The 12,519-nt window shown below is 41.1% G+C and overlaps 1 protein-coding gene across 8 annotated transcripts in view; it reads left to right on the top strand.

Annotated features, from left to right (window-relative positions):
• EDEM3 (ER degradation enhancing alpha-mannosidase like protein 3) overlaps positions 1–11,968 on the top strand; it is an 80,038-nt gene extending 68,070 nt beyond the window's left edge. For 7 of the 8 annotated variants that reach the window (XM_036851370.1, XM_036851335.1, XM_036851364.1 and 4 more), the window contains one exon: positions 8,225–11,968. In XM_036851370.1, coding sequence (XP_036707265.1) covers positions 8,225–8,634 — 410 coding nt within the window. In that variant the 3' untranslated portion in view covers positions 8,635–11,968. The remainder of the gene's footprint in view (positions 1–8,224) is intronic. The other variant, XM_036851324.1, reaches the window with a different exon arrangement.
• Positions 11,969–12,519: the final 551 nt, after the last annotated feature.

Raw genomic sequence — 12,519 nt, 5'->3', positions numbered from 1 at the left:
GGAGCCGTGTTCCACCCCTGCTGGTTGTCTGGCCTGAGGTGTTCCACCACTGGAGCCTGCAGGCTGTTGGGTGGGGCCAGGTCTAGTACCAAAATGGCGACCTCCAGGAGAGCTCAGCCGATCAATATTCCCTGGAGCCTCCACCACCAGTGTCCTTGCCCCCACAGTGAGCCACATCCAACCCCCACCTCCCCAGTAGACCCTCCAAGATCCTCATGTAGGTCTAGCCCTGGCTCCTATGGAGTCACCAGTTTATGCTGGGTCCTAGTGCACGTGAAATCTTGTGTACACCCTCAAGAGTGGAATCTCTGTTTCCTCCAGCCGTGTGGAGCTCCTGCACTCAAGTCCTGCCGGGCTTTGAAGCCAAATGCTCTGGGGGCTCCACCTCCCAATGCCAGCCCCTCAGGCTGGGGATCCTGATGAGGGGCTCAGAACTTACTGCTGCGGGAGTACCTCTGCCATATAATGATTTTCCAGTTTTGTGGGTTGCCCACCTGGTGACTGTGAGATTTGATTATATTGCAAAAGCTCCTCCTACCATCTCATTGTAGCTTCTTCTTTGTCTTTGGATGTACCTTTTTTGGTAGGTTCCAGTCTTTTGTTGATGGTTGTTCAGCAGTTAGTTGTGGCTTTAGTGTTTTCATGAGAAGAGGTGAGCTCAAGTCCTTCTACTCCACCATCATGTCCAGAATCAAGGGGTGCTTTTAGTTTGGATGCTTGCTGCTTCTTTCCTAAGTGTGTGCTGGCCGTTATCCCCTTGATATGGGATGTTTAGGTGCGGTGGCCTGTGTGCATTCCCTGCACACGGCGGGGGCAGCAATTCATGCCCACCTGCGGGACTCCCAGCAGTGGCAGTGGGCTGTGAGTGCCCAGAACAGTGGGGGCAAGTGCTTGCAGTCTGCTCGTGGGTCCCCTAACTGTGGCAGCGGCCCACGCACCCCTGCAACAGCAGGGGCAGCAACTGGCGCCTGCTCCTGGGTCGCCTAGTGTCAGCAGCTGCCCATGCACTCCTGGGACAGCAGGGTCAGTGCTTCGCACCCACTGCTGTGTCTCCCAGTAGTGGCGACATCCCGGGGCAGGAGGGAAAGTGAATGGCGCCTGCTTGCAGGTTTCCCAATGGTGGAGGTGGCTGGCACACTCCCGGGACAGCTGGGGCAGCACTTGGTGCCTGCTCACAGGTTCTTTAGCTGTGGCGATGGCCCATGCCCATCTCTGGAGCCCACAATGGCAGCAGTGGCTCGTGCCTGCACCTGGAGCTCGTGTAGGTGACGTCCTGTTGCCTGAGAGCCCACACGCACAGAAAGAAGCTCCTATGGCAGTCCCATACCTCTCGTGTGCCCCCCAACAGTGGTGCCTTGCCTCTCTGTCAGGCCCAGACCTCTTCCAAGTGCGTCCTCAGCTGCCACACTCCAGCCTCTTCAGGCTGTCTCCCTGCAGCCAACCCTTGGTCCTCTCCCTGGGTCTGACCTCCAAAGCCAGAGCTTCAGCATCCAGCCCCCTGTCCGTACCAGCAGATGAGCATCTCAGGCTGGGGAACGTAGGGTGGTGGTACCAACCATCTGTGCACGACTCTGTCCGTTTTGCCTTCTGCAAACTGGTTGCTGCACTCTCCTCTGAGTCTCCGAAGCACCCCTCTGTCCAGGCTGATCTCCCCACTGGTGAGGGGACTTCCCAGGGTGGGGGAACGTTTCCTTCTTCACAGCTCCCTCCCTGGGGCACAAGTCCCATCGTGATTCCTTTCTCTCTTTTTGTTCTTCTTTTTTCTTTCATCCCACCTGTTTACATGGAGGTTTTCTTGCCCTTTTGGAAGTCTGAGTTCTGCCAGCATTCAGTAGGTGTTCTGTGTGAATCGTTCCACTTGTAGATGTGTTTTTGATGTATTTGTGGCAGAAGGTAAGCTCCACGTCCTACTCCTCTGCCATCTTGATTCCTCCCTGATTATTTTTTTATTGTTTTTTCTAATCTCTATTTATTTCCTCTCTGATCTTTCTTATCTCCTTCCTTCTGTTGACTTTAGGTTTTGTTTGTTCTTTTTCTAATTCTTTTAGGTGGTGGGTTAGGTTGTTTATTTGAGACTTTTCTTGTTTCTTAAAGAAGGCCTGTATCACTATGAACTTCCCTCTAAGAGCTTCTTTTGCTACATCCTATGTTATTTGTATGGTTGTGTTTTCATTGTCATTTACCTCAAAGTATTTATTTTATTTTTTATTTTTGACTGTGTCAGGTCTTAGTTGAGGCACGTGGGATCTTCATTTCAGCAAACGGGCTTCTCTCTAGTTGTGGCGTGTGGGTTTTCTCTCTGTAGTTATGACACTCAGGCTCCAGAGTGCGTGGGCTCTGTAGTTGCGGCACACAGCCTCTCTAGTTGAGGCCCGTGGGCTCAGTAGTTGTGGCACCCAGCTTAGTTGCCCCACGGCATTTGGGATCTTAGTTCCCTGACCAGAAGCTGAACCCACATCCCCTGCGTTGGAAGGCAGATTCTTTACCACTGGACCACTGGGGAAATGCATCAATTTATTTTTTAATTTTTCTTTTTATTTCATCATTGTCGCATTGGTTTTGTAGTAGCATGTGGTTTAGTCTCCATGTAATTGTTTTTTCTCATTTCTTTTCTTGTGATTGTTTTCTAGTTTCATGCTGTTGTGGTCAGTAAAGATGCTTGAAATAATTTTTATACTCTTAAATTTTCTGAGGCTTGTTTTGTGGCCTAGTATGTGGTCAATCTTAGAGAATGTTCCATGTGCACTTGAAAAGAATGTGTATTCTGCTTTTTTGGGGTGTAATGTCCTGAAAATATCAATTAAGTCTAACTGTTCTATTGTATTATTTAGGATCTCTGTTGCCTTATTGATTTTCTGTCTCAAAGATCTGTTTATTGATGTGAGTGGGGTGTTAAAGTTTCCTACTATTATTGTATTCCCATCAGTTTCTCCCTTTATGTCTGTTAGTGTTTATTTTATGTATTTGGGTGCTATATTGGGTGCATATGTGTTGATGAGTGTAATATCCTCTCCTTGTATTGATCATTTTATCATTATATAGTGTCCTTCATCTTTCTTTATAGCCTTTGTTTTAAAGTCTATTTTGTCTAATAAAGAGTATTGCGACCCCTGCTTTCTTGTCATTTCCGTTTGCATGAAATATCTTTTTCCATCTCCTCATTTTCAATCTATGTGTGTCCTTTGCTCTAAAGTGGGTCTCTTGTAGACAGCATATTTTAGGCCATTGTTTTTTTTTAATCTAACCTGCCACTCTGTCTCTTTTGATTGGAGCATTTGGTCCATTGACATTTAAGGTAATTATTGATAGATATGTATTTATTACCATTTTAAACCTTGTTTTCCTGTTGATTTTATATTTCTTCTTTGTCCCTTTCTTTTTCTTTCGGTTTTTCCTTTTGTGGTCTGATGATTTTCTTTTGTTTTATGAATCTATTGTATGTGATAGATTCATAAAATCTGGTTTTGGTTTTTGTGAATCTGTTGTATGTTTTTGATTTGTGGTTACCTTGTTTTTCAAGTATATTAACCCCTTCCTGTATCTGCTTGCTTTAGACTGGTAGTCATGTAGGCTCAAACACATTCTAGAAAAAAAAAAAAAATCTACATTTTCTTACTCTCCTCCCCATTTTATGATCTTGATGTCCTCTTTTACATCTTCACATTCATCCTTTTGCTGTTCATTGTGGTTATATTCGCTTTCACAGAAATTTTTTTTTTAATTATGATTTTAAAAAATCTGTGTACTGGCTTATTTAAATGATTTACTTTCCATTTATGATTTTTTTCCTAAAGATTCTAACCTTTTTTTCTATTTAGAGAAGACCTTTCAATGTTTCCTTTAGGATAGGTTTAATATTGCTGTATTCCTTTAGTTTTTGCTTGTCCGGGAAATTGTTTCTCTCTCTGATTTTACATTTGATAATCTTGCTGGACAGAGTATCCTACATTTCACATTTTTCCCTTTTAGGACTTTGAATGTATCTTGCCACTCCCTTCTGACCTGCAGCGTTTCTGTAGAGAAATCAACTGATATAGCCTTATGGGGGGTTCCCCTGTAATTAACTCTGTTTTTCTCTTGCTGCCTTTAGAATCCTCTCTTTAACTTTTGCCATTTTTATTATAATATGTCTTGGTGTAGGTCTGTTTGGGTTTATCTTGTTTGGGACCCTCTGTGCTTCCTGTACCTGGATATCTGTTCCCTTCTTTAGGTTTGGGAAGTTTTCAGCCACAATTTCTTCAAAGACATCTTCAGTCCTGTTTTCTCTCTCTTCCGGGATCCCTACTAAGTGTACATTGGCATGCTTTATTATTCTTATATTGCTTTCTTTTTTTTTTTCATGTGGCTTTCTGTTCTGACTGGCTGATTTCCATTATTCTATCTTCCAGATCACTTATTCGTTCTTCTGCGTTATTTTTTCTGCTATTCATTGCCTTTAGCTCAGCTTTTGTCTCAGTGAATGAGTTCTCTAATTTTTCTTGGTTCCTTTTTATAGTTTCTGGTAATAGTAATCTGCATTTCTATCAATAGTCCTTCTTAACTCCTTCAGTATTTTCATTATCTCCTTTTTGAACTCGATGTCTATTAGACTGAAGGGGCCTGTTTCATTGTCTGTTCTTTCAGGGGAATTCTCTTGATCTTTTAATTGGGAGTGGTTCCTCTGCTTCTTCATTTTACTTATACTTCTCTTGCTCTATGAGTTTAGGAGAAACAATTATCTCTGTGGTCTTGGAGGGCTGTTTTTATGTGGGAGCATCCCTGTATAGCCTCTGTGGGTTTAATATTTTTTGGTGTGAGGGCTGTTTTTAGTGTGGATGCCTGTTGCCTCTTTCCTCAGTGTATCCTGGCCATTATCCCCTTGATAGGAGGTGTGACTGGTGTTGTGGTGACCAGAGCCTGCACTGGATATTGATTGGGGCCTCCTTTTTTGCTCTGTGGTTGTTACTGCCCTGTCAGGGGCTGGGTCTGTTCCCTAGCTGTTGAAGTAGAAGCCCCCAGATCCGTTTCTGAGCTGCAGTGTGAGGTAGGTGGGATTGGAGCGCTCCTTCAGGGGGAGGAGCCACTGAGTATTCCTCTACCAGAGCTGTTCACCAGTGAGTGTGCTCTGTTGTGTCACCTGTCACCCATTGTATGGGCTCACAAAGTATACTGCCCTGAGCCCCGTCTCAACCTTGGGAATGCTGGCAGTCAGCCCTGGTGTCCCTCAGGCGTTGTTTTCACAAGGCCACCAGCACAGATCCGCTAAAGCCAGGTCCCAGGACTGTAGTAGTTGCACACCTGGACCTGCTGTGGGAGCTATGGAGGCAGCTCAAACCCAGGCCCAGCCCAGCCCCCATGTGCACGCGCCTGCAAAGCCCACAGCTGCTAAGGCCAGACCCATCCCAGCATGGGAGCACCTGTTGTCTACTCGGATGTCCTGCAGATGCTGAATTTACAGAGCCGGCAGTGGAGGTGTAAATACACGGCTCACACAGCTGCAGGGAGAGATTGCAGCCCTGCTTCCTAAGTCACGCGGCCCCTCGGGCTCAGCTGTGGTTTCAGGCCTGCTTCTGTGCGTGGGCAGCTCACTGGCGTCTGCTCCTGGGGCCTGCCGAGATGGTGGTTGGTGCAGGTGCCAGCCTAGGCGGTGGCTGGGACCCCTGAGCCTGCCCAGGTGGGAGCCCGAGGCGGCAGCTGGGTTGCCGGAATCTGCTGAGTCTGGAGCCCCTGAGGCGGTGGCTGGTGTGCGGTGTCCCGGAGTCAGTGCAGGCGGAGGCTGGCATGTGGAAAAAGGGGCAGCCATGGCAACCTGCCCTTTGTGCCCCACTTAACAGTGGCTCGTCAGTTCTGTGGCAGGCCTGGGCTTCCGCAGACACCCCCGGCTGTAGCCATACCACACTCCAGCCCCTTCAGGCTCTCTCTGCACAGCCAACAGCAGTCCTCGCCCTAGGTCTGTCCTCTAAACTCTGAATGTCAGTACTCGGCCCCTGCCTGTACCAGCGGACACACGGCTCGGGCTGGGGCACACAGGGTAGCGGTACGACGGTCTGTGCGGGTCTCTCTCCTGCCTGCCACAAACTGGTTGTTGCACTCTCCTCTGCGCCTCTGAAGCTGCCTTTCTGTCCCAGCTGATCTGAGGGGGCTTCCCAGGGTGCAGGAACCTTTCCTCTTTTCAGCTCCCTCCCAGGGGCATAGGTCCCGTCCCACTTCCTCTTTTTTTTCCCCCTTCGTCCTACCTGGTTACGTAGAGCTCTTTCTTGTCCTTTCAGGTGTTTGAGGTCTCCTGCCAGTGTTCAGTAGGTGTTCTGTGAGAATTGTTCCATTTGTAGATGTATTTTTGATGTATTTGTGGGAGGAGGTGAGTTCCACGTTCTTTGCCGCTGCCATCTTGATTGGAGCCTATACTATTCTGTTTTCTTATTCTATTTTATTAGCTAGATTTCCAAAATAATATTATATAACATCTAACCCTAGAGTGATTTTTTGCCAAAATCACAATCTTTATTACTAGAAGAAATAGCTTTACACTTTTTCCTATTCTTCTAAACTAGATTAATGCAATCTAGAAACGAAGTTGAACGTTCTTCTTTCCCTTCTCCCTCAAACTTAGCGTAGCCTAGCATAAATGAACTCTAAGCAGCCAGACACTGCTTTCTCTTCTTTGGGCCCCACCATAGTTTGCCTTGATGTCAAATTAAAATGTACCCTTTCCACAGCTGAGAGAATGTGTGGGGACTCCTCCTCCTTGCCCTCCTTCCCCCTGACAAACCCCACCTAAGAACTATCTTAAACTTCCCTAGTCAGGTAATCCTACCTGATCAGGGTATATGTATACACACCCTCCTCTACCTCCCTGTATGCCTGTATTTTCCTTCAGATTTTCTGGTTTTATAATAAGTCCATCTTCCCTTTCTTCTTTGACTAATTAACTCTGATTATCTTTTATATCACAGTTAAGTATCACTTTCTGAAGGAAGCCCTCAAATCTCCTTACTCTTTCCTAACACCATGACTTGTGTCATGGGGTTTTCTATTGTGTGATTATTCCTAAACGTTGTTTTCCCCAGCTGGACTATAAGATTCAGAAGGGCAGGTCAGGTGTTTGTTTTCACCTCGTTTTATCCCTAGCACCTTACACAGTGCCTGCCACACAGTGGACGCTCGGGAGATCTTTACCAACTGACTGCAGAGTCTGAGGAGAATGCAGCATGTGGGTGTCGATGCTAATATTTAAGCACTTTCTTGTAGGAACCCTAAATAAAATGCCTCTAGTGGTTTTATTATATATTCATTACAAGAAGTTTAAACTGCTTTTCATCCTTCCAGTGGATTTTATGATTATATCTTAGAATTCATAGATCTCCAATAATGAAATAGAAGTTTTGTAAATAATCTGGTTTTGTGTTTATGAAAATATTGTATTTGATCAATCACATTGATATCCATGAATCATTCAAAGTTTTGTATTATCTGCATTTTGTATTATCTGCATTTATATCCAGTAAACACTGGTTTACTGAGTGGGAATTTCACTTTTCAAAGAATATTACCTTAAAGTACAGCAATGGCATGTGCTGTTTAAAATGTATTCTATTTATAAAGACGCAGTTGTAGAGAATGGACTTGAGGACACAGGGAGGGGGAAGTGTAAGCTGAGACAAAGTGAGAGAGTAGCATTGACATATATACACTACCAAATGTAAAACAGATAGCTAGTGGGAAGCAGCTGCATAGCACAGGGAGATCAGCTCGGTGCTTTGTGACCACCTGGAGGGGTGGGATAAGGAGGGTGGGAGGGAGATGCAAGAGGGAGGGGATATATGTATATGTGTAGCTGATTCACTTTGTTATACAGCAGAAACTAACACAACATCGTAAAGCAATTATACCCCAATAAAGATGTTTAAAATAAATAATTAATTTAAATAAATAAATAAATAAATAAAATGTATTCTATTTAATATGTTCTCATGTGCAGGCTTTCCTGAATTTAGATATTTAATAAATCTGAGACATAATACAAATTTATATGCATTTTAATAGTAGTATTGTTTAGTATATTTCTTGGCATTTACTAATACCCATTGAAGGCAGTCTTTTTAGTTATTAGAGTCATTCTGCATTAACATGATTTTCTTTAACTTTTATTTTTTTGTTTTATTACCAAAACCAGTATGGTTTTGAGAATGTGATAGTACATGTTTTGTGGGGAAAGTAGCATGAAGTTTGTTTCTTTCATATACAGATCCTGAGATGGAAAATGAAGAACAACCATCCTCTGAAAATGATTCTCAGAATCAGAGTGCTGAACAGATTGCATCAAGTTCTCAGGAGGTTGATTTGGTTGATCAGGAGTCTCCTGAGGAAAGTTCTCTAAACTCTCACCCAGAATCTTTGTCTCCAGCAGATACAGACAATGCTGCAAGCATTTCTCCTTCTGAACAGAATTCTAATCCCACGGAAAACCATGAGACTACAAGTCTTGATGGTGAATGTACAGATTTAGATAACCAACTTCAAGAACAATCAGAAACTGAGGAGGATTCCAATCCTAATGTTAGCTGGGGTAAAAAGGTCCAACCTATAGACTCCATATTAGCAGACTGGAATGAAGATATAGAAGCATTTGAAATGATGGAGAAGGATGAGCTCTGACTCACTAAAGTCTACCTGGTGGTAGGTATTTCAAAAGAAAAGGTAAACTGTGGATAATAGATACCCTGATACTAAGCAGGCTCTCTCATGGGAGGCTCTAAGTATGGTGATGAACAACCACGTTCTGACTGGGAGAGTTAGTTATCATAGGAATCTGGAACATGCTGTGTTAGAACTGACCTTGTTTATAACTGTCCCATCAAAAATGCAAACTCACAGTTTCCCCCTCAGGTGACAGCATTGCACCACCCTGCTGCATCTCAGGCCAGGAAAAGATTATTGGGCATTTCTAGGAACCAGATTTCTGCACTCTCTAGACGGTAGATAAGAAACAAATGCAGTTAACTGTGAGGTGGGGAATACGAATTTGTACAGCTTTCTAATTGAAGGAAGCTCTCGGTTTTCTTGGTTTTGGGGTTAGAGGCCCTTTGGGGAAAACACATAGGAGTATTTTGGGCATTCTGGTTATGCTGCCTTCACAGAAACACTCAAAAGTGACCTAAGTGGTTATGAAGCAAATACATTTATGGTGAAAACAGTCTTTGCTCATCATTTTCACTTGCTTCATTGTGTAACATGATCAAGATGACTTGATTTTTTTTCCCCCTCTTTAACAGTGTCCTTTTCATTTAAACCAAAGGTGAAGCCAGTGTACTTTCTCAGTGAGTTCTCTGCATAAAGACTAATCATTGGGACCAGGTAAAAAGGTCATATATCGTGGAAATTGGTTACTTAATACTTTTGAAAAATGGAGCAAGGGAGAAACTATAATGTTGCAATATGAACTTGCCATTGGGCCTTCCGTAAGGAAAGCTGTGACTACTCTGAAATGGAACTTAAAGTTATATCTTTGTAGGGTAAATTATAAATCTTTTCCAGTTCATTTCGTTGGAGGTGATTACCTCTAGCCATCAGCCTTACTCCATCCCATGTTTAGAATGCATTTTGAGCCACAAGGCCTGTGTTGCCAATAGCTGAATACATTTTGTTCCATTTTTCTATCTTAGGGAGCCATGATAAAACTGTGGTAGTGATCTAAAAATTCTGGAGTAACTACTATTTTTCCTCCTTTGAAACTAGTTTCTAAAGTTGCACCTAAGGAGTCTGTCACATTTTCTGTTGAATCATGGTTTTTAAGTTTGCTTTTTTTTTAAACAAATATTCCTTCTGATATGGACTTGAAAATTAGTCTATGGTAACCTGTGTAAAAAACACAGTAGCAACTAACATATAGCCATATAGCTTACTGAGAATTTTTTCCCCTTTGTGTGAGTGTGTGTGTGTGTGTGTGTGTGTGTGTGTGTGTGTGTGGCAGTCTGCTGCTGGCCACATTTAAGTTTTAAAAACTTTGTTGTTGATATCTGTAGACAACCCTGTAATTGAAATCATGGCTTTACTCATTTTATTTATTTTTTTAAACTTACCTGACTCAGTTCTAAAGGAATATTTGAGACTTAATTTCTTTTTTCTGTACCATGACATTACATAACAACCCTTTTTCTTAAAACACAGTTTTTGAGGTACTGATGAACTTAAACTGTATATGGAGCTGTTAAAAGAACAGCAGTGCTGTATTGTAGTTATGTATATTCATGTACAGTATGTCTTAGATCCCAGGTAAACTGTTATTTTATAAGGGGAGAAATAGCTGCTTTCAAAAATTCCAGCTAAACTTAATTGGGTCAGTGAGTAATAAATCTAATAGAGAATTCACTTTGAGGGGGGAAAAAAGAGTAGTATACAAGACCTTTATTGGCCCTTAATTAAACCTGACACCAAAATGGATATTTTTTAGTCTCTCTGCATGTGAAATTTGGTGTAAGAAGATAGAACTATAATACATATAGTATACAGAAGGATAGACATAGTGCTTTGTTCATCTTAGTTGCAAAGCTGCCAAAATAGCTGAAGCTTAATTACTTGACTTGCCTTGATTTATAGGACTGGGGCTTGGAGAAAAGGAGCAGATGTTCCTTTAAGACTTGGATTACAGAAGCCTTATATACATTGATTTGATTTTTTTTGTATCTCAGAGCCATTGTTGTCTAAATCTAAATTGTCTAAGTTATCAAAGCAACATAATTTTATTTCCAGCAGAGATCTTGTGGCATACAAGGAAAAGCCAGCTTACTGCCACTTACCCTTTCTTTGGCCATTAGGGGGAGTTGTTGCCATTCATTGTGGTTTAGCAGCAAATTGCTGGCTTGTTTAGAAAAATGAATCCTTAAAAAAAAAGAAACAAAAGGAAAAAAATTTAACAAATTATACTTAATACCCAGAAGGAATTATACATGATTTTTCCCTAGCTAGGAAAAGAAGGTATAGTGTTCAGCTTCAAAACTCCAACATTGTCATTGACTCTCCATTCTTAATTGACATACTGCCACAAAGTTGTTTTTTATTTAATTAAAAAATTTCAACATCATTAGGCATTTTTTAAAATGTTTTGTTTTAAAATCTTTATAGCATTTTATTTACTTCCTAAAGATTCAGGGGATTCTATGTAACCCTGAATTTTAGAAACATCTGGTCTACCTCAGTTAGATGTTGACTGCATAGAGATAGAGCTGAAGTGATCACCACAGCCATAAAATTGATTGACTAAGAAGGATTTATACAATGTTTACAAACCTGGAATCAAGTAAGGATTTTATCTGAAAGTTAAAAGTTAGATATTAGAGAAAGTATTTAATTCAGGTATTTTCAAGTTTTAAAACTTCACTTGTTTACCTACTAAAAATAGTTATAGTTTTTTCTGCTTAGGAAGGTCCATTAAAATGATATAACCTAATTTGCAGTGCTTTTCCCATAAAGTTTTAGATGTGAAAGAATTGTAATTTACCAGATATGTTTGGGATGGGATATTTTGTTGGGTAGGTTTTCTTTTTTCTTTTTAACTTTTAATAGGCTTCCAACAAGAATACAATTGTTTCAGAACAATTTTTTTTTAACATTATACTTTTCCCTTTTTCTTCACAGTGTTTGTTAGAGGGTAAAATAAAAAATTGTGCACTCTGTGATTTTAACTTCTCTAATATGCTCTCTTGAGATTTTATTAATTTAAATTACCATCATCTCACAGCCCTTATAACAGTAAAACCAGCATTTGTTCCCTCACCAAACTCCATGCCAAATTCATCATAAAGAAAGCTCAGCGTCAGTAATTCAAATAGTGCTTATAATTGTAGAGGCGGGGGTGGGGGCATTTAATAAATATTCCAACCGGTCGTTTTATGCACAAGGCTTCAGTCAGAACATAGAAAAAAAAAAAAAACATTCTGTGAATGAAATATTGTATGTTCAGATTTTATAAAAGACATTTTTAAAAGCCCAATTTACAGCCGTATATTTTCTTATGATGTAATTTATGAAAAAGATGTCTGTACTAACAGGTGCTGTAACACTACTGTTGTTGGATTTTATTGTTTGGTGATAAATGTATACAATATTTCTAAGGGAAACTATGTACTGTGATGTAAAAGTCTGGGCAAAATGTATATAATTCTTGTATATAATTGTGTATTTGATTATAATGACTGATTGTAAAGATTAATAAAATATGTAAATATGCTGGTCTAGTTTTAATTTTAATTTTTAGCATCACTTTGCATATCTTTATACTTTGATATCTTTAAATTTTTTTCACCACTGTCTTCCCTTTAATTTTCATTTTACCCTAGGAGAGTAAATTTGGGGAACAGCTTAGAGTATAGACACACAGACATATGTTGAACAGTTCCACAACTCAACTAGGACCCTCAGAGTGGAGTTAGTAATTCACAGTGTCAATATTGGTAACGTGTTTATGTTTTGAGTTTACTAATAATATTTAATAAAATCAATCATTTGTCCTTTTAATATTGTCATCAAGAGTGAGTAATACTG

This window comes from Balaenoptera musculus, chromosome 1, assembly GCF_009873245.2.
Source record: "Balaenoptera musculus isolate JJ_BM4_2016_0621 chromosome 1, mBalMus1.pri.v3, whole genome shotgun sequence".
Taxonomy (NCBI): domain Eukaryota; kingdom Metazoa; phylum Chordata; class Mammalia; order Artiodactyla; family Balaenopteridae; genus Balaenoptera; species Balaenoptera musculus.
The sequence above is the reverse complement of the archived record's forward strand: the minus strand, read 5'-3'. Positions and strand labels throughout refer to the sequence as shown.